The sequence below is a fragment of the Bos grunniens genome, chromosome 17 (genome assembly GCF_055505025.1).
Source record: "Bos grunniens cultivar Pamir isolate PY7600 chromosome 17, Bosgru_T2T1.0, whole genome shotgun sequence".
Taxonomy (NCBI): domain Eukaryota; kingdom Metazoa; phylum Chordata; class Mammalia; order Artiodactyla; family Bovidae; genus Bos; species Bos grunniens.
The window spans coordinates 72,254,364-72,280,766 of NC_141181.1; the positions used below are offsets into that span (position 1 = coordinate 72,254,364).

Consider the following 26,403-nt stretch of genomic DNA (forward strand, 5'->3'; position numbering starts at 1 on the left):
CATCAGTTCAGTTCAGTCGCTCGGTCGTGTCTGACTCTTTGTCACCCCATGGACTGCAGCACGCCAGGCTTCCCCGTTCCACTTTGGGGAGGGGTCGACTATCTTAGGGCTTTTCATCTGCTGCTTTTGCAATCTCTGTAGCCCTTAGACTTTCGTCTTTTCTTTTTGCGATCCGATGGACTGCAGGCTGGTCTGTCCGTGGGTTTTCTGGGCGAGAGCACTGCAGTGGGTGCCATTGCCTTCTCCAGGGAGACTTTCTTCTTCATTTTTGAGTTCAGAGGTGTTGAGTAGTTCGGTGATGTCTGGGCTAGTAAGGGAAAAGGCAGACTTGGGACTCATCTGACTGTTGCTGGAGAGATTTAAAAATGTGTATGTAGACAACCAAGTTTGTTCAAGCTCTGGGCTGTCCAGAGCACCTTTCCTAAAGAGATTGCACACATGTTCACGACATCAGATTTTAAGCTGCCGTATCTGTAGTTTATGGAGCACTGAGTCATAGGTAAAATTATGGTGGTTTTACACCTAAAATGACTTTAGCTTTTACTTAATGGTTCGCACCCTCCAGAGAAACCTTTGCACTGGCATTCTTGGTTAGTAAATTATGAGATAATCAGGCTAAAGTAATGCGTTTTCTTTCAAAGCAGCCATTTGTATTATCTACCTACTTATTTTTGGAACATTAATTTGGATCAGTCTAACTTAGCATCTGAAGACAAGTTAATTTTTATCTGTGAAACAAAGTACTGTAGTTTTGTGTTCAGATAATTAAAGTTCACCAAAATGGGTAGCTTAGAGAACAGCTTAATAGCTTTCTCTAAAAATAACCCATTCACAGCTGCTGATAGGTAGCATTTTAGTTGCTTAACAACGTGTACAGAATGTGAGCCTAATGCATGATGAGTTACCTCCTTTATTAGACAAACTTTATTATCCACAAATATTACTGAACCTCTGCTGTGAAGTAACTGTAATGGCAGGGGGCCAGGAAGGAAGGGGGGAGAACCTGAATGTCCCAGAAATGTTGTATTTCTGTCAGAGCCTTGGAAATGACTGTGGAAGCCTGGGTGTTTATTCTAAGGATGCTGCCGTTGCTCAGAGCCTGTCTTGAACATTTGTCTTGAAATTGTCTTCAGTATGAACCATGAAAGAAAATTCCCCCACCATCACCTTTGGGGGAATAACTTGTATACAGTAAAATGCGCCTTTCCTTTGTGCGTGGTTGAGTGAGCCTTGGCAAGGACACGCACTTGTGTGCCCCCCGCCCCCGCAGAGGGCGTAGAGAAGGCTGTGTCCCCGTGAAAGGCCTCTGTGCCTGTGCGGTCAGTGTCGCGCCCAGGCAGCCACGGTCCAGCCGTCTGTCGCCGTGTGCCAGCCTCGGCCTACCTCGAGCTGTGGGCGTGGGTTTCCCCGTCCATCCTGGTCTTTTCCTTTTTGCTGCTCAGCGCTCTTCCGTTGCCTGGGTGACACCGTTTGACCTTTCCTTGTTGAGGACTCTCTGGGTTCCTCCGAGTTTCTGGGTGTTACGAATGGAGCTCCTACAGGCAGCTGTACACACGTCTCTGCAGGCACGTTTTCTTTCTTTTTTAGCTGAAGTATGTTCGGCTCACAGTGCTTTGTTCCTTGTGTGCTCACAGTGGTCTGGCCTGGGTGTGTCGTGTCGCAGCGTGGCCGGCGGGGCGGGTGCGCGTCTGCGCCGAGCGGGGTCAGGCGGTGCCGCTGGCCCTTGGCCCTTGGCCCTTGGCCCTGAGCTGCGCGTCACACTGGGGCTGGTTTATGTCGCCCTGTACGTTTGCGCCTCGGGGCCGCCATCACCTGGTTCCTCCCAGCTGCCCTCCGCCGGCCGCTGGGCTGTTTTCCGTATCTGTGAGCCTGGATTGTTATGTGTTTGTGTTTGAGATTCCACATGTAAGTGGCATCTCGAGAGCTTTGTCTTTCTCTGTCTGGCCTGCCTCGCTTAGCAGAGCGCCCTGTCGGCCCATCTGTTCTGTGGCAGAGAACACGGTTCCTTTTTCCTTGTGGCCCACTGGGGCTCAGTTGTGTGCTACAGACGACCTCTTCCTCACCCATTCACCCACCAGTGGACACTCAGGTTGTGTCTGTGTCTTGGCGGTTGTCGTAGACATCTGACTTCAGTTCTCTTGAGTAAATCACAAGGATCGGAGCTTCTGCGTTGTATGCTAAACGTGCACTTAATTTTTTCAGAAACCACCGAGCCTTATCACAGCAGTTGTGCGGTTCTGTAGTTCCACCTGCAGGCTGTGAGAGTCCTGGCTTCTCCACATCCTCGTCAACACTTGGTATGCTCGTGATTTTCACTTGAGCCGTTCTAATGGGTGTGCTCTGGGGTTTTAACTTCATTTCCCTTATGACTCATCCGGAGAAGGCAGTGGCACCCCACTCCAGTACTCTTGCCTGGAAAATCCCATGGACGGGGGAGCCTGGTGGGCTGCAGTCCATGGGGTCGCTGAGGGTCAGACACAACTGAGCGACTTCACTTTCACTTTTCACTTTCATGCATTGGAGAAAGCAATGGCAACCCACTCCAGTGTTCTTGCCTGGAGAATCCCAGGGACGGGGGAGCCTGGTGGGCTGCCGTCTATGGGGTCGCACAGAGTCGGACACGGCTGAAGTGACTGAGCAGCAGCGTGACTCACCCGGCATGTCTCTGTGTGTGTATTGTCACACTGAGAATCTGTTCTTACCTTCTGCCCATTTGAAATGCTGGAGCTCTTGGTGTGGTATGGTCCAGCCCCCTGTGGCGATCTCGGGTCTGCTGCCTCACTGGTCTACCCCATCCCTGCTCAGTACCACACTTGCCTTCTCAGCTACCCCTCCCCTGGCTACTCCGCCCTGTGCTCAGGGGTCTGTTGTGAAGGCCACTGCCTCAATGTGGAAGAGCGCTCGCTGAGCCCCTTTCGCCCTGTAGTAGGTATGACCTTGAGGGGAGGAGGCTCTGGAGTGTGGGGAGCTGGCAGGCCAGCCCGTGGGCAGCTCCTCACGGCTGCAGCCCTAGAGTGTGTGTGAGAAGGCATTATCCACATTGAAAGTGGAGCTGGTGTGGGTACTTCCAGCCCTGGAGAGCAGTGACTGTGCTGAGCGCTCTGCCCTCAGGGCCCCAGACAGACCCAGATGTACCTGGAAAAAAGCAGGAAAGTTCAGGAAGATTGGTGTCATGAGACGTGATCAAAGCAACTCTAGCAGTGAGAGGAACTCCCCCACAAGAGCTGCTGCTGAGTCGCGTCAGGCGCGTCCGACTCTGCGCGACCCCAGAGACAGCGCCCACCAGGCTCCCCGTCCCCAGGACTCTCCAGGCCAGAACACTGGAGTGGGTTGCCATTTCCTTCTCCAATGCGTGAAAGTGAAAAGTGAAAGGGAAGTCTCTCAGTCCTGTCGGACTCTTAGCGACCCCATGGACTGCAGCCCACCAGGCTCCTCCATCCATGGGAGTTTCCAGGCAAGAGTACTGGAGGGGGTTGCCTTCTTCGCCTCCACAAGAGAGAAATACTGAAATTTTGAAATAGTGCTTTTTTAAAGCATTATATTTATTTTGTTTATTCTTACGTTTGAAGACTGAGGGTACAGTTTTCATGGAGCAATTTGAAGCAGCCTGTTTTTTCCTTCACATACTTTTTCCCCAAGCAAGACTGCTGCTGTCAGTCCTACCTGGCAAACACAGGAGATCTGAAATGACTCAGAATCCAGAATATATCAGATTATCCTTATATGTCCAAGTGGGAATCCAGAAATAATTCTATAATCTCAGAGCTTGATACCAGAAGTATCTTACTGCAGCATCTCTCAGCTAGTACGTGGGCATCAGAATAAGTCTTCCCTCTGTTGTAAGGACAGTCTCAGCTTAGCGGTGCCTGTTGCTAAGTTGGAAACCAGTGTAGCAAGAGCCTTTGTATGTGTCTTTCCTTGGCATTTAACGCATTTCTGGAAATACTTACTTTCCCTCGGATTTTGTACCTGTGAAGTTGTTAGGTTCCAGTTGAGTATATGTTAAGCTCCTTGGCCTCGTCCCACAGCTCCCTGAAGTTGCGCTCCCCCGCGCCCAGACCTCCCCCGTCGCATGGCGTTCTGGCTGGTGCCCGCTCCTGGCCTCCAGGCCACCAGCTTTGTCTTCAAGATGTGCTCTGTTGCTGACTTCAAGCATTGTGTTTTTTGCGTCTCTAGAAGTTCATTTTGAGTATTTCTTATACCTTCCAGTTTTCTCCTTAATATCACACCCTCCTTCATGAGTGTATGGAGTATATCTGTTAACATTCCTGTCTACTAATTGTATCATCTCTTTTCTGGGTTTTTTTTTTTTTTTTTTTTTCTCTTCATTATGGTATTTTCTTGCTTCTTTGTTGTTTTTATTGATTAGTAATATTTCAGATGTACAGTGAAGTGAGTCAGTATATTCAGTATATGTATTTTCAAATTCTTTCCTATTATAGATTATTATAAGATATTGAATATGTTTCCTGGTTTCTTTCTTTGTTGGTTTGGGTTTAGGGGGAGTTGTAGGCTGTGCTGGGCCTTTGTTGAAGTGGGTGGACTCAGTTGCCCCCCGGCATGTGGGATCTTAGTTCCCGGACCAGGGATCACACACACGTGCCCTGCCTTGGAAGGTGGATTCCTAACCACAGGACACCAGGGAAGTCCCATGGTTTGGTCTTTAGTAATGTTGACTGGATGCGTGACATTGTGGATTTTGTACTGAGTGCTAGAATTTTTTTTTTCTGGTATTCATTTGAATATTTGGGAGTTTTTTCCCTGGGATGCAGTTAAGTTCCTTGAACAGTTTGTTCCTTCCAGAGCTCTCTTCTCAGTGTCTTTAACGGCAGGTCCAGAATAGCCCTCAGTCAAAGGCTCATTTAGCCCCTGGACTGAGTCACCGCCTCTCTGAGGACTGGGCTTGCTGTGCTGTGGTCGGACAGGAGCTGTTCCCACTCTCGTTCTACATGGCTTAGTCCATTTGCTCCTCTCCGGTGGCTCCTTCCCTGGCCTTGGAATTGGAGCGTGCATGAGCTCTGATCAGTCCTGAGCCGGATGCTCAGGGGCCTCCTCAGCCTTCTGACGTTCTCCTCTCCTGTGCTCTGCTTCACAAATTCTGGCCGATGTGGGCGCTCCAGATCTCGAATTCTGTTTCATCTTGAGGAAACTACCCTTCTCTGCATTGCAGGCTGGATGCTCCAGGCTGTAAAGAGGGGCTGTCACAGCACTCGCCTCGCTGCCCTGTGCTGCCTGCTGTTGGGTGTCTGAAGACCGTTGTTCCATAAACCCTGTCTTTTTTCCCTTTTAATTAAGAGAGTAGATGAGCCTCTGTTCTTCCATCACGGCTAGAAGCGAACCCTGTGGCGATGTGTAGACTGTTGGAAACTCACCTCACTAAGCTCAGGTCTCTCCCTTCAAGCTGCCTCGTCTCACATAACCTTCACCACGGCGGTTGTGCTTTTCCCCCCAGTACAACAGACAGAGACAGTAAGACAAAGTACAGTTCACATGACGTCTTAAGTCGCTTACGGCTCCATCAGCCTATCTTGTTTTGCAAATTGGCTTTTCTAGATAAATAGTTTTAAGCTGCAGTCTGTGGTTTTATTTTGAATCTCACTTTTAGTTAGTACAGTCTTCATACTCCGTTTAATGGCTGCACAGGGACCTATTAATATTCCACAATGTAGCAAACCTTATGTTGGCCAGTGCGTGTTGGTCTTTTAGGCAGTTTTGCAGTAAATATCTTCAGATGTCATCCCTGTTCTTCAGGATGCTCAAAGGGAGGAAGGCAGGAGGGATGCCGTTCTGTTATTTCAACCTGAGTGGATCATTAGGCTACTTGGGGATTTAGTGAATGTCTGTCCAGTGATTGGAGTAGAATATGACTTAAAGCTCAATTAAGTGAGGTTCTCAGTTACCTTTTTAGGGATATTTTTGTTCCATTGGGCATTTATTTTTATGGGAGGTTAAAGTAGCTAACTGTGAAATGACTGTTTCCTTCTACTTATTAAATTAAGTCCATATTTTTCATATGCAAATTATTTCATCAATTTTGGAAGTATTGTTAAGCAGAAGACCTTCTTCAGACAAACTTTTATGTTGGAATAATTTTAGATTTACAGAAAAGTCGCAGATAGTGCTGGGGACTCCCGAAAGCCCCGCCCAGTTTCTGTCTCCCCTCATGTCAGCGTCGTATATGACTGTAATATGCTTATCAAAGCCAACGTTGGTATAATGGAATTCCGGGTTTTATTTGGAGTTTACTTTTCCACTGATTTCCTTGTTCTGTTCCAAGATGCAGTCCAGGATACCACATGCATTTGGTTGTGTGTCTGCCTCGTGTCTCTGTGACTGTTTTTTTTTTCCCCATGACTTGGGAGAACTCTTCGAGTCATTTTGTGGACTAGCCCTCACGTTGGGTTTGCGGACGTTCTTCTCACTGTTAGACTGGGGTGACAGGCTTGGGAAAGAGCACCCCAGAGATGAGCCGCCTTTCTCATCCTACCAGAGGCGTCCACGGGGTGTCAGTGGTGGTGGTAACTGCCTGCTGGGTGGGGGTGGGATCTGCCAGGCTGCCCCGCTGCAGAGCGACTGTCCCTCCCGTGTCCCCATCTGTGCTTCGGAGCGCGTCACTAGCCGCAGCCTGCCCACCCGCAGGTGAGGGGGCGGGAGAGGGTGTGGACATATGCTGCAGGTTCTCGCGTTGGGGAGCTCTGTCTCTGCTCCCCCACTGCTGGTTTCTCCCCGAGAATTTGGTTATGGCTCCTCAGAAGACGGCATGAGCAATGCAGGGTGTGTGCTTCTGCCCTGGAGGAGCTGGGTCTGCTTAAGTGGAGAGCACTTGAACCAGAACCAAGCTAGGGCTTCCCAGGGACTCGGAGTACAGGCCCACCTGAGTGGAGGAGCCCCCGGTTAGATCCCTGGGTCGGGAAGATCCCCTGGAGGAGGGAGTGGCCACCCAGGTTCTCCCTGGAGAAGCCCGTGGACAGAGGAGCCTGGCAGGCCACAGCCGCAGGGCCTCAGAGTCAGGTGCGGCTGACGCTTTCCACCAAGCTAGGAGACGTGAGGTTGGTGGCGTAGGCACTGCTTTCTGCAGAGCGGTGGCCCCATCGCGGTCCAGGTTGGCAGAGAGGGCTCCTGCCCGCTGCACTGCCCACACATTCTGTTCTTTCAGCAGTCCACCTCCTGAGGGAGCTTCACAGCAGACACCAGTGTTGCCTCCCTTAAAATCCCTGTGACTTCCTGCGGTGGAAGTCACACACGTACTCCGCTCTGTAGCCCCAGGTCCCTGCAGGGAGGGCCCTGCAGCTTTGCCTGAATGCACGCTGCCTCCTCACCCCTGCCTAGTTCGGGGAGCCTCCTCTCCACCCTGCCTCGTCTCCCAGCCTCTGACCCCTCCACTGCTTCCTGACAGCTTGAGCCTTCTGGTTGTTGCCTTGGATTTGCCGGCCACTCTGCTCCTCCTCGCCTTCTTTAAAGATGGTCACCTGCGTGTTTGCACGCCGTCCCCACTCCCGTTCACCAGCCGCCACCCAGGGCCCACCCATCCACTGATCGCAGATTCGGCAGATGGCTTCCAGTTCTTGTCTTTCTCACGCACTTCTGTTTGGGACTCCTGGCTTCTGAAATGGCACTCTGTCCTGGTGATTACAGGTGCTTCCTCATGGTCTGGCCAGTTCCTGCTCCTCTGTCTGCTCTTGAGCGCTGTCCTCACCTCGCTTCTCTTCAGTAGTGCTCCCCTCTGTGGCTTGTTAAACGCCCCCGTATCTTACTCCCAGCCTCCACCTCCTCACTGCTGCTGTGAGCAGAGCCTCTCTTTCCTCCATCCGAATCCCCTGCAGGCCTCCTCAGACCTTTACGCCAGAAAGTACAAGACCACTGTCTCCCCACCCGTTTTCTTGTTTTCTTTCCAAGGCCTGGGTCAAGGAAACAAATGGAGCCCGGCCGCCCATTCCAGTATTCTTGCCTGGAGAAGCCTGGCGGGCTTTGGTCCACAGGGTCGCAGAGTCAGACACGACTTAGCACGCACGAAGCATGAAATGTACTCTCCCTTCCTCCTGAGACAGATAGACTTTCAAGAAGACCTAGAAGATCACATTCAAATTGTAGACTCGTGGCCTTTTCCGAGTTGGGTGTTAGCAGTCCCTGAGAACGGGCCCCCAGCAGAGCCCGCTTCTCTCCCAGCCAGTGCTGTGCGCCCACCCCCTGCCGTGAGCTGCTGCTGCGGCCCGCCCTTGTGGCGAACACCCCAGAGGGCGTCCGCTCGCTGCTTCAGGGGACCCTGGGGGGTTCTGGGGGCTCCTGGTGGCGTGTTCCCTGGACCTTGTGCGCACCGCCGGGAGAGGGGCCTGGTGGATGAGGGCCGGCCTTCCCGCAGGCAGCCTGCTTGTTTCCCCTCCAGGTGGTGTCTCTTGCCTTCTCTGGGCCCTGCTCCCCTTCGAATGCCTGCTCATCCTTCAGAATATGGTTTCTGCAGGCCTTGTCTTTCAGCGCTCTCTTTAATACTCTCATTTTGGACTTAATCTACTCAGCTCCTTCTCGGGTTTAAGGAGTGCTTTACTGTCATGAAGGCCGTGCATGCTGTCTGTCCCTGTCTCCTTCCGTCCCTGAACTGCCACTGTCTCAAGAGGAGGACCACCGTTTGGTTCTGCCCCCGGTTCTGACACGGAGTCTCGGAAGTGGGGAGTCCTTGGCAAGTGTGGCTGGGCCCCGCCGCGCTCTGGGTCCCCCCGTTGTGGTGGCCCTGTCACAGCAGGAGATGAGGTTGCTGCAGTGTGACTCGTGCGTCCTCGGCTCACGCTGGTTCCCGTTCCTCCCACCTGTTAAATAATCTCCTCCAGAGTCCTGTGGGCTTCTGCTTCCGCATTTACTGCCAGATACAGTTCTGGTATTGGACCCTGGCCCTGGAACTGATCATGCATTTGGGGACCCCCGGCACTTTTTTAAAATGAGTTTCTTTAACAAGTCATTGGTACTCAGTATGTCAGTGTATAGTTTAAAAGTGTACACTTTAAGTTTTGACATACTGTACACCCTTTAAGGTATCAGGACATTTCGATAATGAATATTGATGACCTCTGAGAGTTACCTGGCTCCATGTCCATCGTGTCATCCCTCCTCCTCCAGCAGCCCCGCTTTCTGTCCTCAGACAAGGTTGCATTTTATGTGAGGGGGCACTTTTCTTTTGGTCTGGCTTCACTCAGCATAATTATTTTGCACTTCATCTGCATTATATTACCAGTAGTTTCCTTTTTCGGAGAAGGCAATGGCACCCCACTCCAGTACTCTTGCCTGGAAAATCCCATGGACGGGGGAGCCTGGTGGGCTGCAGTCCCTGGGGTGGCTAAGAGTGGGGCATGACTGAGCGACTTCACTTTCACTTTTCACTTTCATGCATTGGAGAAGGCAATGGCAACCCACTCCAGTGTTCTTGCCTCGAGAATCCTGGGGACAGGGGAGCCTGGTGGGCTGCCGTCTATGGGGTCGCACAGAGTCAGACACAACTGAAGCGACTTAGCAGTAGGAATCTACCGTTTTAAGAATTGAGTGTGCTCACCTCTGGCCGTGACCTCCCCCTCCCCACCACTTTGGATCTCAGGAGAGAATTCATCTGGGGCTTGAGGACGAGTTCCTGTAAGATGACTGGGTGCTCGCAGGCACTTGAGCTCCTCAGGGCACAGAAATAGCTGTGATCTTTGCTTGTCCCCTTAGAGTAACGAATGCTGGAGAAAGTGTCCTCCTTTATTCGGGGGCGGAGGAGAGGGTGTCTGTTTTAAGTAGTATGCTGCTGCTGCTAACTCGCTTCAGTCGTGTCCGACTCTGTGCGACCCCATAGACGGCAGCCCACCAGGCTCCCCTGTCCCCGGGATTCTCCAGGCAAGAACACTGGAGTGGGGTGCCATTTCCTTCTCCAAAGCAGGAAAGTGAAAAGTGAAAGTGAAGTCGCTCAGTCATGTCCGACTCTGTGCGACCCCATGGACTGCAGCCCACCAGGCTCCTCCATCCATGGGATTTTCCAGGCAAGAGTACTGGAGTGGGGTGCCATCGCCTTCTCCGTTACCTAGTTCCAATTTTAGAGACTGTTCTCTCAAGTGGGCATGAGGTTAAAGGTATTTTTGCACCTCTTTCTAAGAAGTACTCTTTATTTCTCAAATATTTTTGTATTGGTGAGGAATTCCAAAATAATTGTGCTTTCTTCTTTAAAGGATATGCCAGCAGTTTTCTAGGATTTCTCCTGTGATTTTTTTCCCACTTAAGAATAATTTTTGAAATATATTTTGAAAAGTCTCACATGGTTCTTCAATCAAAAGAGTGTGAAGCGCGCGCTGCGAGGGGCTTGGCGGCGTGTTCATCACTGCTGCTGCGTGGGGTTCTGTCGAGCCAGACCTTCAGGACACCTTGGGAAGAACTGGGCCCCATGTCAGGACTGTGAGAGGTGTTTTTCTTTTTCTGTTTTTGCCTCTTTGTGTGTGTGTGAGAGTATTTTTTGAACAATACTTTTTACGTTTTGTTATAAGTTGACCCAAACGGTATGGAATCTGTCTGCGACATGGGAGATCTGGGTTTGACCCCTGGGTCAGGAAGATCCCCTGGAGGAGGGCATGGTGACCCACTCCAGTCTTCCTCCTTGGAGAGTCCCATGGACAGCGGACCCTGGCGGGCTACAGTCCATGGGGTCGCAGAGAGTCAGACACGACTAAGCTCCGCACAGCCAAGCGTCTTGGTCAAGCTTCCTGGGCGTGGGGAGGAGGAAAGACTGTCGTTTTGCAAGTAAGACACTGCTGCTGCTCCCAGTCGCCGCCCTCCTGCCCCACCCCCACTGAAGTGCAGTTGCAGTTCGGGGTGTACAGGAGAGTGACTCGGTGCTTGCTCAGATCACACTCCAGTACACGCCGCTACAGGAGCGTGACCGCAGTCCCCTGCTCTGCAGCGTATCTGTGTTGCCCTCTTGGGTCCATTTTGCTTGGGATGAAGACGTGGTTGAGAGTCATTGGAGCGTTTCTGCTGAGTCATGGAGTCTGCTGCAATTGTGGGAAGCTGTTTCGGAGGCAGACATGGTGGCTCTCCCCAGATGCAGTTGCTGTTAGGAACGGCGGGGTCAGGCGTGCCTGTGTCACACGCCTGTGCTCCTGGGTCGTGGATGTTGGCGTCCGCACGGTTGGCAGGCCGGACCCTCTGCTCATCCTGAGGCCTCGCGCGCGCTTGCCCCCGTGAGGGCCTCTCTGTGGACAGCACACTGCCTTCCTGCGCAGGGTGACGGGCACGTTCCTGCTCTACTGCCTCACGCTTGCTGCCAGAGTGTCCTGGGGCCTGTTGTTAATGCTGTCTCCCCTCACCCCCCTTTCTTTTTTTAGCTCTGCTTATGACAATGTCAACAAAGTCCGAGTCGCCATCAAGAAAATCAGCCCTTTTGAGCACCAGACGTACTGCCAGAGAACGCTGAGAGAGATAAAGATCTTACTGCGCTTCAGACATGAGAACATCATCGGAATCAATGACATTATTCGAGCACCGACCATCGAGCAGATGAAAGATGTGTATCCTTTCCAGGCAGCTGCTCCGTCACCTGCTAGAGTCAGGCACCTGGACGCGCCCTGCTTGTGGGGAGGGAGGAGCGCTGCCTGTGGACGGGGACGCTGTGCTCTGCTCGCCAGTCACTGTGGCACTTGCATCAACTGACGGTTTTTCTCCAATTTTCCAGTTGTCGGTAGCTATGCTCAGTATCTTTGGCAAATCCAATTTTTCTCTGTCAGTTTCAGTAAAGATTTCCTTTCAGTAAGTGCAGTTGTGGAAAATTCTGATCAACACCTTTTCCAGTCATGTTTTTCCCACTTAAGGTATGGTTGATTATGATGGTGAAAAGGAAAGAGCCATGGACTGTGGAAGAGGGGGCCCTGCACGGCACTGCTCAGGTCCACACTGTCCTGATCTGAGCAGCACTTTACATCTGGGTCCAGTTATCTCATCCTAAAACTGAGCGGCTAGCCCTTCTGATCTTCAGAGCCAGCTGAGCTCCGAGGCTGTGTGGTGCCGGTGGCCGGTTTAGAACTCTGGACTAGGCCCCAGGACTGGAAGCGTGGCTGTGCCAAGGGGCCCGCCCCGCCCCTGCCACCGGGCGCCCCGCCCCTCGCCCCCGCCCCGCCCCGGCCTTGCCGCCGGGCGCTGCGCCCCTGGGAGGCCGGTCTCCGGGGCCTCCGCTGTCGCCAGCCCTGCTCTGAGCTCTGCTGATCCTCTCAGTGCAGCGCCTCCCCTGCTGCCTGCTGTCCTGCTCTCAGATGACACGTTTTCCAGTCGTGTTGCCTTCACATCCCAGACTGTGTCCCCGTTAGTGTGAATCTGTAGGAGGTGTGTAGTATGTGCAGAGACATGAGTTTAAAAAACGCCGAACACTAATGAAACCACGCTGTGGTGAGGTTAGACGCGGGCAGCTTTTGTGTTTATTTTCCTTGAGAACGAAGTCAGCTGCGCCTGAGACTCTAGATGCTGAGGGAGGCGGGTAGTCCGGACGGCCGGAGGGCGCAGCCCGCAGGCCCCTTCGTAGCGCTGCTGCGCCTGCCTGATTCATTGAGTCTCAGCCTGAACTGCAGAGCCAGACGAGTAGACTGAGGGCTGAATTTAGTAGCGAATGTGTTCTCAGCCTGTGTTTCCAAAAGTTTTATGGTTGGTTTTTGTGGGGAAAGGAGGGGGACAGGAAGGCAGATCAAAGACTAATGAAATTAGGAGTTGATGCTGGGCCAGAGGAGAAAGTGCCCCATGCTGCCTGCTCCTCTCAGCGATGCCAGAGGCTCCTGTTGGTGGTAGGCCACGCAGGGAACAGGACTCATGCCCATGTCCTGCGTGAGCCAGGTCTCTGCTGGGGCGTCAGCGTGCACGCCAGGCAGGTGTGTGCCCTGCCGTCTCACGGGAGCTGAGCAGGAGGCCACGGCCTCAGGCCTGCTCTGCTGCGGGCGCCAGCCTTCCGCCAGCTTCTCGTGCCCCTCCTGGGCCTCGGCATGAACAGTGGGTTGTTGGCGTTCTTTTGTCTTCAGTGCTTTGCTGAGTGTAACCAGCTATTTTGGTACCTTAACGTTTCCAAACAGGTATATAGTACAGGACCTCATGGAAACAGATCTCTACAAGCTCTTGAAGACGCAACACCTCAGCAACGACCACATCTGCTATTTTCTTTACCAGATCCTCAGAGGGTTAAAGTATATTCATTCAGCCAACGTGCTGCACCGTGACCTCAAACCTTCCAACCTGCTGCTCAACACCACCTGCGATCTCAAGGTCAGCCGCATTTGCTCTCACTTAGGGCGTAGGAGTTGAGAAACCCGTTTTACTGGGGCATGTTTGTATTTATTGCTATTCGTATTAACACCAGAAATACTCAAAAGCAGTTTTATGGCAAAAAGAAATGCAAGTGAAGAGCGCTAGTCTTTTAACACGCGGCGGAAGTAAACAGGCAGCGAGGTCTGCAGACGCTCAGACACGGTGAAGGGAGTGCAGAGTCCAGTGGAGACGCGTGTGAGTCTGAGAGGGCCTGGACGCGTGAGAGGACCCTTGTGTGCATGGGTTGGAAGACTCGGTGTTCCCCAGTGTGGCCCGCAGGCTTCATGCAGTCCCTGTCAAAGCCACAGGTGCCTGCTTCTGCAGAAACAGACAGGCTGATCCTGAAATGCGTGTAGAAACTCAGGAGACCCAGAACGGCGTTAAGGAGGAGCTGCTCCAGAGGCCTCACCCTTCCTGGTTTCCAGGCCTACTGCCGAGCTGTGCTCGTCAGGACGGGGTGGTCCTGGCAGGAGTGGCATGTCGCTTGTACATCACGGAGGTAGAGTGTGTGCTTATGGCACCATCTGCGGTGATGGAGGCTCTGAAAGGAGCACTTCCAGACCCAGAGGAGAAGGCCGCCGGCTCTGGCCGGGGCCATGACGTGTCAGGAAGGAGGTGGCATCGTGCTGTCCCTCCCAGCATGCCAGCCCTGCAGTAGGTGAGTGGCCATGCCGGGCGCAGGGGACTGCAGACAGAAGGAGCAGCAGCAGACGAAGGAGTGGGGGGCCAGGGCACCAGCGCCGAGGCCTGCTCTGCTGGAGGGTCTTCTGGAACTGTCAGTGGCCCTGTCTTCAGATGGTTAGCTGGTCTGCCGGCCCCCGTGTTTACAGCTGTGTAGCAGACAGCCTGTGAGACGTGGTGGCAGCAGCTTCCTGCATCAGACACAGCTGGGGTGGACTCTATCACCTCTTAATATCCTTCTGAGTTAGACTCATGCCCTCCCCACATGGGGTGTAGCCAGCAGATCGCTGTCCGTGGGTCTGGGCACATGAGTCAGGGTGGCCTGAAGGGTGAGGGTGCTCTTAGGAACAGCCAGACCTGGTCAGCTCTTAGTGGTTTTCTTGAAAAATTATAGTGATTATTCTGATGTCTCCTACTGCTTTCCTATGGCAGATTGCTTTTGTTTGGTTTTAGAGAGCTATTCTTAATATTTTAAGTATGTAATATTTGTGGGAGAAGTTGACTTTTGCTTGAAAATGTTCATCTTTAAGAAGAGGAAACACAGAAGCATACTGCTTTGCTGTCTCGTCACTGCTGGTGGGCTTGTGTCTGCCTGGGGCCATCTCGTTCCCTGCTCACTGGGACGTGTGCCCACGCTGATTCTGTGTTATCAGCCGTCTGCACAGTCCAGGCAGTGTTTTCGAAACCCAATTTAGCACACACTCAGAAACACAATAGGATGTTTGAGAAACTTGGAGCAGTTCAGCTGGCCCACATTGAGAAACGTCCATGTGGGGTACGCATCATCCACAGGGCATGCGTACCCAGAGTCTCAGTCCAGACAGGAGTGTGGCGCGCGCCCCACAGGCAGGGCAGGGGCCAGGCTCTGAGCTCAGGGGACGCCTGCCCCTCCTCAGACCTCGGGGGCGGCCCTGATGCCGGCCCACAGCCCCCGGCCTTACTAATATCGTTATTTAGGTTCTTTTTTGAATTTTCAAGCAGGTAATTAAGTCACTTTTTCCTTTTCCCGTTGACTTCTGCGTTAATATTTTTTACTCTTGAGCCCTCAGGATGTCAGCTCTTTTAAGTGTCTTAGACCTTTAGCTTTTGACTCTGGTACAGTCAAGGCCAACAGCAGTTAGCTTCCTTTTTTGGTTTCCATAAACATGCTACGTGCTTGGTACCCAGCCTTGAGACCCCGTACACACTGGCCTCACGCTGCCCTCCTGGAACTCTCTCCCAGAGGCCTCCTGTTTATTTCTCAGGCCCTCCTGGAGCCCTCTCCCGCAGGCCTCCTGTTTCTCTCTCAGGGCCACAGGAAAGCAAGGGTTGTGGGCCCTGTTTGGAGGTTGTGCTTGCAGCGTGTTTTTGGGGAAACTTGCAGGGGTGTGTGGTCTCCAAACTCCATCCACAGCCCCAGGGGGAGCCCCAGGCTGCTCGGGTCGAAGCATGTATGCTTCTGGGTGGGCCTAGAAAGGAGGGTTCAAAAGATAAAACTGGAATGTCTTTGGGGCTTTTGTTCTAGGAGAATCTGAATTTACTCAGCCCCGAAGGTGGCCAGGTGGGAGTGGTGGGGCGTGTGACTGAGCCCTCTTCTGTTTCTTGTACCATGTCCTGGTTGTCTGCCTTCCTCTATATACAACTGTAGTAAAATTTTTTTTGTAGCCTTGGCAGTTTTTGGTTACTGCTGTATTAGCTTTCAGTGTTGCAGTGTTAAAAGAACTTTAAGAGCGTGACATGAGCTTCCCGTGGATGACCATGAACAGGGTTTCCCTACGTGTACCTCTTGGTTTGTTAAATTATAGCCAGTAATTTTTATCTACTATGAGTGCAGGATACCAGTAGAAAAACATGGTCCTCCTTAAGCCAGCTCATTCTTCTGAGAACTGTAACTCACAGGGACAGAGGAAACGTTTCCCCCGTCTTCCCAGTGGGGTCCAGGCTTCAGGGTAGGCACGAAGCCCCGGTTGATGAAGTACGGTGCTCCCTTAAAGTAAATGCCAGCTGATAAACGCACAAGAGTACGCAAAACACACTCTTGCCTGGAAAATCCCATGGACGGAGGAGCCTGGTGGGCTGCAGTCCATGGGGTCGCTGAGGGTCGGACACGACTGAGCAACTTCACTTTCACTATTCACTTTCATGCATTGGAGAAGGAAATGGCAACCCACTCCAGTGTTCTTGCCTGGAGAATCCCAGGGACAGGGGAGCCTGGTGGGCTGCCGTCTATGGGGTCGCACAGAGTCGGACACGACTGAGGTGACTTAGCATAAACGCACAAGGGATCATAAAGTTAGAGAAGTCACCGTTGTGCAGCTCCCAGTGACGTAGCTGGTTGGTGCAGTGCGTTCCTGGGCCCTTTACTCAGGACTCCAGTCCCCTTGGGGCTCCTGCCGCCTCCCCACGTGGACGCCTGTTTACCTCCCGCCTCCACCCAGGCTGGAGCCTCTCTCAAGCCCCGCAAGGTGTCATGGCCTGAAACAGCAGTATCGTGTTTGAATGCGAATTTCTGAGGTCAGGACTTTGGTCAGGGAACAGGGGGTGCGGTGACTGCTCTGGGCTCAGCCTCTGGACCGCAGCTGAGAGATGTGGCCCTGGAGGCTCAGATCATCGCCCACAGGCCTGGTGGTTGGCGCCACGGCATGGCCACGTGTCGCCCACGTGACCTGGTGTCCCCACGACACGGCCAGAGGCCCCCAGTTCCCCAGGTGGAAGCCACGGTGCCTTTTATGGTCTCACCTCGGAAGTCGCACGGCGTCACTCCCAGTGTTCTCTTGGTTCAGGCAGTGGGAAAGGTTTGCCCGGCTTCCAGAGGAGGGAAGATCAATCCTGCCCTCTTGATACGAGCTCAGCCCCAGAGCTTGCGACCCACGGTGGGGTCAGGGTTACGTTGGCGTGGCTTTCTTCAGAGGAGCCCTCTCCACAGCTGTCTTTAGGTTGCTCACACCACGTGGGCCTGTCTCTGTAGAGGTGTGAGGTCCTATCTGCCTCCCCGAGTGCGGCTCCTGCTTCTGTTTCCGCTCTCAGACGAGGGTGGAGACGTCAGCCCCAGGACTGAGCCCACTGATCTGGGGGTCTGGATGCAGGCTTTTCACCTGGGGTTCTGCTGACCACAGAGAGCTGTGACTCGTGTCTGGACCCGGCCATGCCGCGTGAGCCGAGGGTGCCCAAGGAGTGGTGCGCGGTGCGGGCGCGTTGCAGATTCAGACAGTCCGTCAGCCCGCGGCTGTCCAGGGTGTGATGGCCTCAGCAAGCCATCTGGCTGTGGAGGTGAGGCTGGTGCCGGAGGCCAAGGGGGCCTCAAGACGCCACAGTGACTGTGCGGCCCTGTCCAGAGTGCCCAGAGCACGGCCCTGGAAGAGCCACGGAGCAGGCGTGGTGTTTGCTCCTCCTGAAGACGCACTGACAGGGGCCAGAGGACGGGAACTGGGCGGCATGGATGCAGAACTTCTGAGGGCTCCATCGAGGAAGCGGCAGGGCTTCGGGTCAGAGGTGCCGCGGGGGGTGCCAGCCTCCACGGCCAGGAGCCCTGAGGAGGTGGGTGGAGCCTGCAGAGTCTTTTTAAGTTGTTGAGACCTTCAGCTGTGGGGTCTCTGCAGAGGCTGGTGTCTGTTAAGTCGTCTGAGTATTCCTAAGCTGTGTCCCTGCCTCCGTGTCTCTATTTTTAGGGACTGAGCTCAGACCCTTGTCACTTTTCAACCGAATTAGAGCAGTCAGCCTCCAAAGTGATCTCTGTCTTCCAGGCTGCCTTCTGCTAGATTCTGGTCTGTGTTAGCATCTCTGTCTGTCTGTCTCTCTTTGTCTCTTTATCTCTTGGATTAGTTCCCCGGGAGCTAGGAATTAAAAGGTCCTGCAGTTGTTTGGGACCAAATATGTTCCAGTTACTCTCCTCACACATTGTAATCTGGAGTAGCCCCAACCGTTGCATGGTCAAGGCCGGCTTGCATGAGTCAGGAGAAGTTAGAGGCTGGATTTTTTTTTTGGTAAGGATCCGTCTTCAGTGTGTGGAACGTCTTGTACAGCTTTGGGAGTGGGTTTGACTACAGGAGGGGAGGGAGGTGGGCAGAACAGAGGGAGAGGTCACGTGTGGAGAGAGGCCGCGCTGGAGAGGTTGGTCCCAGCAGTGACCGTTCCAGCGCTCGCTGGGGGCTGGTTTGAGTGACCTTACTCTGTGCAGAACTGTTTATCAAGTGGTCTAAGCAGGATTGCTGTGGGTAAGCAGATAAGTAGAGGCTGCAAACCGTTGAAAATGTGTTCTGGGCAAGACTCTGCAGCCTGTTCCTTTCTGACTCGAGGTGGCTGCCATCCCTTTGTCGTGAGGAGCAGGTAAGTGGGCGTGTGTCGTTGCCTCGGGGCTCTGCCGCCCGAGAGCGGTGGCGCTTGCTGGCGCGTCACAGCTGGCGTCTCGCCAGCGTCTGTGTGGCTCTGCTGCTGGCGACCTGACTCTCAGAAGCTGTCCTGTCTTGTTCTCCCCTAGATCTGTGACTTTGGCTTGGCCCGTGTTGCAGATCCGGACCACGACCACACAGGGTTCTTGACAGAGTACGTGGCCACTCGCTGGTACCGGGCTCCAGAAATCATGTTGAATTCCAAGGTAAGGACCAGGTTTGCATCGGAAGAAATCCAGGAGCCCAGAGAACTTAGGCCGTGAGTTGCACTCGGCCTGGGCTGAGGCTGGGTCTGTCTGGCCAGCCCCAAGGTACCGGCTTGTCTCCCTTCAGCACTGACGTCCGGGCTGGGCTAGCGCTGGCTTACAGAGCCGAGGGGCGTGCTCCCGTCGTGGGGCCCTGCGTCCCGCCCCCGAGCAGCCCTCCTCCACCCGGGCAGCTTCCTCCTGTCAGCTGGGCTGTGTGTGTGGACTGTGGTCGTGAATGCGGACCAGGGCTCTCCTGTAAGAGTCAGACCTACCTGATACGAAGAAGCCTCTTCAGCAAAATTGCAATAAAATTGGAAGAAAACATTGGTGTGGGAAAAATAAGAGCTGCTGTAACTCTTTCAAAATGACACGGTGGTCCGGCATCCAGGTCGAAAGCGCACTGCCAGCAGGGCCTTTGCTCACAGGAAACGACCAGAGAGTCTGTGGAGCAGGGCAGAGTCGAGAGTGGCCGGTGCGAGGGGCGTGAGCAGCGGCCGCAGCGAGGCAGCGTCTGGCTTGCGGTCGGCGCACCCGACATCTCTCAGTCATCCTGAGCCTTGTGTCGCGAGGTCGAGAGTCCAGAACTCCATCCCTTCCACCGTGATGTAACATGTGTGAGGAAGGCCATGAGAGTAGACGCTGGACCCACGTCCAGGTGTTGGAACCAGACGTCGTCCTGAGAGGCTCGATGGCAGTGAGTGAAGTGCACGGCCCAGGGGCTGGTTCTCTCCCTCCAGGCCTCACGTGAAGGACTAGGGCCACGCGTGGGGTTGCCTCTGCGAGGAAATGGAGCCTGTTTACAGCAGATAGCTGCTCTTGGTGTCACACCTGCGTGGAGTCAGCTGTAGAAGTAAAAATCCATTAGAATAGATGCCATCGTAAAGGAGGATTTGGCCTAACAGATGTTTCACAGAAGAAAACGCTGTGCTGATTCTCTCATAATTCCCGACCGCAGACAGCGCCACAGGGCAGGCCCCTGCGGTGGATGGCCACGTGAGTCGCTCCGTGCCGGGCGCCCACGTGCGCGGCGGGCCCTCCTGCCGTCTCCGGGGGACCCCTGGGCGGTGGCCTCCGCTCTCGTGCGTGGCTTGCGTCCTCTGACTCACGGCTCCTCTAGCCCGAGAGGCCCCTCCCAGCATGTCCAGCGTTCCCTTTCAGCACACCCGCGGGAGAATTGGGTCGGGGGACACCTGTGTACCCCTAGCCTCACCAGCGTTGACGTCTTCCGCCTGCCTGTCTCCCCGCTCTCCTCTCACTTCCCCCGTGTCAAGCTCTGACTCCTACCGGACTGACTTGAGGAGCTGGCGAACGCTCCTGGGCAGGTGGCATGCCCTCCGCGCGCCCGTGACGGCAGCCTCGTCCGGCGCTGGCCCTGTTGTGTCCTCACAGCGGCGTGTTGCGGCCCCTGTGCTGTGCCCATGTGGGGTCGCCCCCGCTCCTCCACAGCCCGGATCGCTTGGGGAGCGCAGAGGTGGCCTCACGCCCGCCTGAGCTCTCCCTGCTTCACAGGGCGGGCTCCTCCTGAGGGGCCCGGGTCACTCTTGGCTGCACAGGCCCCGCAGGGTCTCAGAGGCCGTGTCTGGGGCTCGTCTTCCCGGAAGCCTCTCCCCGAGGTGCCCGTGAGCACCGCTGTGTCTGTCAGTGCTCCTCCTGGGGCTGCAGAGCCCGCTTCTCTAAGTTACATAACGAGCTGGCATCCGTCCGTGAAGGAGCGATCACACGTCTTTCTCTTTCTCCTCCTCTGACCCCGTCCTTGTTCTGAAACATTACTGGACTCAGGGTGGCTCTGGGCTTTTGTTTGTTTGCTGTCCGTTATCTTCCTCTTTTTTTAAGCACTCACTGTCCCAGCTTTGGCTGGAGCGCTCTGTGTATTTATAATACGGCACTTGACAGCATTTGTAACTCGCGGAGCAGGGCAGAAATGGGAGAGGCGAGGGTCGCAGACACCCCGTGCTCCAGACCCCACAGCGTCTAACCGCTTATCCAGGACCCTAAGCGGGCTTGTCTATGTGGGTTTTATCTATCAATATTTACTATATGAAAGTGAAAACTGAGAAGTTTTAACGTGTTAATTTTTTAAACGTATTTTAAACTAAAAGTTAACGTGAATTAGGCGTTTCTCGTTTTTTAACTATCTTCCACAAGAAAAACATTTTAGTGAGAACAGTGGTGGTCTCATTTTTGCCGGTCTCTCCAGCATTTGGCTTGATTTGGGCATGCTGGCTCCTCACCTGGCTCTGCCTTCAGTCTCAACTCTGCGGTTTTGGTTTGAGTTAGTGAAGAAGAGTCTTGGCGTGAAGCTAGGAACCTGGTGGGGGACGGGGGACTGCCCCGTGGACGTGAAACCACGGCCTGGTGGCTCTTGCTGAGACCTACACCCGTGTGAGGTCCTGTAACGCCCAGCATCAGGAGAGCAGGGCTCGCTTTTGTCTCATTTCACGTGTGGCGTCCCGGAAGAGCGTCCTGCGCGTGCGAGAGAGTGAGTGACTAGGAGGACACAGGACGCTGTGGTCGTGGTGGGGGGCAGCCCACGGGGCTCAGGGGCACTGCCCCCCCAGTGTAGCGTCCCCCCGGCGTCGTCCCCGGCGCCCCCTCGCTGGCTCTTCACCCTGTGCCCTCTGCTTTCTCATTCTCTCTCCGTGTGTGAGTCCCTTGAGAATGAACCGCCACTGACTGTGTCAGTCTGCGTGTCCTTAGCAGCGGTTCAAGTGCTGCCTGAGGACAGTTGGTCTCCACCTAATCGTGGTTATCAGTTCAGTTCAGTTCAGTCGCTCAGTCGTGTCCGACTCTTTGCGACCCCATGAATCGCAGCACACCAGGCCTCCCTGTCCATCACCAACTCCCAGAGTTCACTCAGACTCTCGTCCATCGAGTCAGTGATGCCATCCAGCCATCTCATCCTGTGTCGTCCCCTTCTCCTCCTGCCTCCAATCCGTCCCAGCATCAGAGTCTTTTCCAATGAGTCAACTCTTCGCATGAGGTGGCCAAAGTACTGGAGTTTCAGCTTCTGCATCATTCCTTCCAAAGAAATCCCAGGGCTGATCTCCTTCAGAATGGACGGGTTGGTTATAGTTGCTGTTAATACAGTAGCAGTGTCGGTAGGCGGCATGTTAACAACTACTGGGACATCCTAGGGAGATACCCCTAAACCCCCAATCTTATTGGAAAGAATTATTTTGAAATTCAGCCCACTTTATCAGAGGTATAGATCTGATCATTAAATCTTTGACTTTCAAAAAATACTTTGCTATATTTCTGTAGCCTTTAATATTTGACTGGATTTTTTCCCCTGTAGCTGTTCTCCACATCTCTTCTTCTACTTATCACTAAAGCATTCTCCACAGAACTCTGCTTCTACAGTAACAGCCTTTTGTCACTGTCGTATGGTAATTCTTCCATGTCTTTTCACTGAATCCTTTAAAAGAAAAACTGTACCTGAAAAATGAATAAAAAAAGATGAGAGATAGGAATTAGTTGAGTAGGATGGAGCCAGCACGCCCTCGTGAACCCAGAGATCATGGGTGGTTATTGTTTTGTTTTTAATGATTTTCAGAATGAAGAAAGATATTCTGGAAATGGAGCAACGCCCCTTCTGAGTGACTTCCGAGTTTCAAAAATGAGGTCCCCAGATGTCTGAGAGTAGTCAGTGGCTGCTCACTGCTTTCTCGTTTTCCCAGCTTCAGCTCGAAGGGATTCTGATTCTTTCTCTCAAATCATTTGATAAAAGAAATGAGGTCTGCTACAGAAATTCTAACTTAATAAGTGAATCTGCTCTGAAGAGGAATGAAATCCAGCAGCCTTGGCTTTTTAGCGTCTTATAAGAAAGCCGGTTGCGTTTGTCTCTGCACGCTGTCCCACGCACGTCTGAATTGCAGGGCAGGCCGCGCCCGTCGTCTCGGGGCGGCAGGGGTCACTCTCCCTTCTCCCGCTGCAGGGCTACACCAAGTCCATCGACATCTGGTCCGTGGGCTGCATCCTCGCGGAGATGCTCTCCAACAGGCCCATCTTCCCCGGGAAGCACTACCTTGACCAGCTGAACCACATTCTGGGTAAGGTCCTCAGCGTCCGGGGCCCACGTTCACGTCAGAGCCCTTCGTGAGCTGGCGTGGAGACGATCTTGCAGCTCTGGGGCCTGTCCTGGGCATGAGCTGTTTCTCTTCGTCCTTGACGGAACACTCGGTGAGAAGGGCCAGCGCTGGGAGGTGGTGAGAAGACGCTGAGCGCCGGGGCCCATTCCCCGCTGCTGGCGGCACGCGGCTGGTTCACCGTGGTCTTAATAACTGACAGCAGATTATTTTATCTGATAGGTATTCTTGGATCCCCGTCGCAGGAAGACCTGAATTGTATAATAAATTTAAAAGCTAGAAACTACCTGCTCTCTCTTCCACACAAAAATAAGGTGCCATGGAACAGGCTGTTCCCGAACGCGGACTCCAAAGGTGGGTGCACTTCGTCTGTGTCAGTCTCTGGGCCCCGGGGCCGCGGCTGCTGCGTCGTGACACGGCCCCGCTGGGGGTTCGGTCTTCACTGCCCTCCCTCTCTTTCGGAGCCGCCGCGGCCGTGGGCTGAGGGGTCTGGGGGTGATGCCTGGCTTTCCACATGTGGGTTTGTTTGGTACTTAGCTTGGATTAAGTTCATGTCTTTAGAATCATCGTGTCATTGGGTAATTTTTAAATTCAGGTTTATCGTAGAATAATTTACATAGAATAAGACAGCCTTTTCGGTTGTGACGCCTTTGAACTTTAACAGATGTATACGGTCCTGTAACTTCACGCCAGTCGGAACACAGAGCATTTCCGTTGTTCCCCAAAGCTGCATCATGCCTTTTTGTGGTCAGTCGCCCCCCTTGCCCAGGCCTGACACCTGGGGGCTGCTGAGCCCACAGGCTGCACGGGTCTGCTGGCCCTCGTCCTGCAGTGGGCCAGATGGGGCATTCCGTGCCCGTAGTAGTGCCCCGAGAGCACCAGAGCAGGGGCTGCAGGGTCTGAGAGCAAGGCGCCTCTGCCACAGCCTGCTGGTCAGAGAACGTCTCACAGCCAGCCCTGCTCCCCTCATTCAGAAGGTGCAGAGGGCTGGGGGCCAGTTCGCCTGCCGGCAGCTCGCGTCTGCTCTCCTCCTACAGCATGCAGAGATAAGTGTGTCCGCTTAGAAAACAGACGGGTGTCTGTTCTAAGGCCCTGGACACGCAGCAGCAGTAAGACACAGTAAGAGCCTGCTTGCAGGTAGCTCAGCGTCTGGATTTGTCTTGTTAATAGTGGTTCACAGAGAAGGGAATGTAGTCTCTTAAGTACAGGAAACCGGCCTTGATACGATTTATTGTAGGAGGTGTGGACCTTGAAAGCTCCTCGCAGCTTGGTGATACGTGTGTGGTCACGGCCGTGGGAGGGTCACCCTCTGCACACGGCTGGTGCAGGGGACGCTCTGGAGCCTGAGGGGCAGGTCGGCAGCTTTGCCACGTTTGTGCCTGCAGCTCTGGATATTGAACTTGTGGGTTCGCCAACCAGATGGGAAAACGGCATTTTAATTTGTTTTTCTTTAATTAAGAGTGAGGTTGAATGTTTTTTCATGTTTGGAGGCTGCTGAGTGCCTTGAACCAGTAGTAGTATAGATTTTCCTTCAGAGGAACCTAGCTTGGGGTTCTCTCCAGAGTTACTGTGGTGAAGGGGAAGAGATGACTCTTCAGCAGATGTTACGGGGCTCGTCGAACAGCTGTCTGAAAGAAAATCAGATTAAATCACTATTCACACATGAGAGTGAACTGTAAAACAATTGATGATCAAATACTTTTCTAAAAATCATACTGTTAGAAGTTAACAGTATTTAGAGTACTATTTTTCTGATCTCTGCATGGGGGAGAAATATCTTCCTGAGCTTTGAAAACAAACACACACCAAGACGACAGGCGTGAGTGAAAGGCTGGTAGGTTTGATCACAGGAGAGTAGAGTGATGAGACCCGGCGTGGACAGCGTGTAACCCCTCCAGGCTGCACAGCGCCTCGAGCATCCTGGTGCTGCTGTGCTGACACCGCACGGTCCCGCTCGGCCCTGTGCTCCGGGGGCAGGCTGGGCGCCCAGGCCTGTGCCTTGGGGCAGTCACTGACCTCACCACCGCGCATTTTCCTTAACTCAGAATGGGACGAGTTTCACCCACCTCATAGGAGAGTTGGGAATACAGCCCCTAAGCGTGATTTTCACAAAGAGTTCATAGCAAGGGGAGCTACGAGCGAGCAGTGTCCACTGAGGAGGTAGCACAGCACTCGTCCCACGTCGTGTGGCTCTCGGCTGCGTGAAAGAAGACACAGAGGAGGTTCTACAGACGCGTCAGGGACGAGCGATGTGAAGGGCTGTGCGTGCGGGGAGTCCTCAGACAGGAGGGCCGGCTCTGAGGCCTTCTCTGCCCTTCATGGGAGCCCTGACTGGCCTCAGCCCAGAGGGCTTCACCAGCCCGGGGACCAGCAGGCCCTGGACTCCCGGCACGGCCACAGTGACCACGTCTGGCCTTGCGATGCAGCAGTGCCTTCTCCGCCCACCTCTCCTGTTGGCCAGCCTCGCTTCTCACCGTGACATGGTGGCCTCCAGCAGCTCCAGGCTCACACTGGCCTGTGTCCTGAGAGCTCCCGCCCCTGGTGGTCACTGTGGCCAAGGCCTCTGTCCCTGTTTCCCTGGGCAAGAGCTGCCCACGGGATCTTTGTTCCCCAGCCGGGAGTCAAACTCATGCTGCTGCCATGGAAGCTCGAAGTCTTCACCAGCAGGGAAGTCTCCTGTTTTTTGAACTTGAAAAAACTGCAGTTCTTGTGAGAAATCTGTCTCCGTTTGTCGGATCGCCCGCTGTTTGAACAGTAGGCAGACTTCCTCACCGCCCTGTAAACACGCCTGCGTGTGCGTCCTCAGTGGGACTGTAAGCAGTGTCCTGTCTGCCCATAGAGTCTCGGTGCAGTGGGTGCTGAGCTGACTCCAGGGTCAGGAGAGTTTAGCAGACGGCAGCTGAGGTCCTGGAGGAGGCTGGGGGTGAAGATGGGGACTCTCGCGGGGTGGACTGGAGTCCTCCCTGGGCAGCGCCAGGGGGCAGGGCCTTGGAGCCTGTAGAGGAGGAGGCCTCCATTTCAGGTCCTGGTGGCCACTCAGAGGGGTGAGGGCACAGGGTGGGGGTCTGAAGGCTCCAGAAAGGACCCCGGGGAGTGGGGACTAGGGCACAGCAGGCAGGGTCAGCCTGGGAAGGGGACAGGGTCCCCCTTTCCCAGAAGGACGCGTGTGGACCCACTGGAGGGATGCCCAGGGAGGCCACCCTGGGGAGCCTGGTTTCCCGGTAGGATGTGCCGGCCGCGGGGAGGGCCTGACCCGCCCTCGTGAGCAGGAGGCGCGTGCTCGGGGCAGAGCAGGACTGTCCGGGGCCCCGGGGTTCTTGGCCGTGTGCTCCTCAGCCCTGAGGCCCCACGGCCCTTCCTGGCGCCCGTGGGGTGAAGCCCTTGGTGGCAGCGCCGGCGTCTGCCCACCGTGCTCTGCTGCCGTCTGCCCGGGGCCTCAGCAGCAGGGCTCTGAGCCCAGAGTCCGGGAAGTGCGGCTGTGGTGGCGCGACCTGTACAGGTGGCCGCCTCCTCTGGCTCCACTCGGGACTTGGAGCTGAGGGTGGACAGGACAGGCGGCAGTCTTGTTCTGGATCAGAGTCCCTCCTGGTGGGTGAGGAGGCTCAGAGCGAGCGCCAGCCAGGCGAGCTGCCCTGGGGCCTGGCGGGGGAGTGACCCATGCGGCAGACGGTGGGGTCACAGAGCTGCGCTCCCCCAGAGTTAGGGGCCCCGTGGGGTCCTGGAGAGGCA

General features: G+C 54.3%; 1 protein-coding gene across 2 annotated transcripts in view; it reads left to right on the plus strand.

Annotated features, from left to right (window-relative positions):
* Positions 1 to 26,403, plus strand: part of MAPK1 (mitogen-activated protein kinase 1) — a 57,236-nt gene that overhangs the window by 24,265 nt on the left and 6,568 nt on the right. For both annotated transcript variants that reach the window (XM_086349104.1, XM_086349103.1), the window contains exons 2-6: positions 11,337 to 11,519; positions 13,062 to 13,251; positions 18,431 to 18,547; positions 22,524 to 22,638; positions 22,897 to 23,028. In XM_086349104.1, coding sequence (XP_086205230.1) covers positions 11,337 to 11,519; positions 13,062 to 13,251; positions 18,431 to 18,547; positions 22,524 to 22,638; positions 22,897 to 23,028 — 737 coding nt within the window. The remainder of the gene's footprint in view (positions 1 to 11,336; positions 11,520 to 13,061; positions 13,252 to 18,430; positions 18,548 to 22,523; positions 22,639 to 22,896; positions 23,029 to 26,403) is intronic.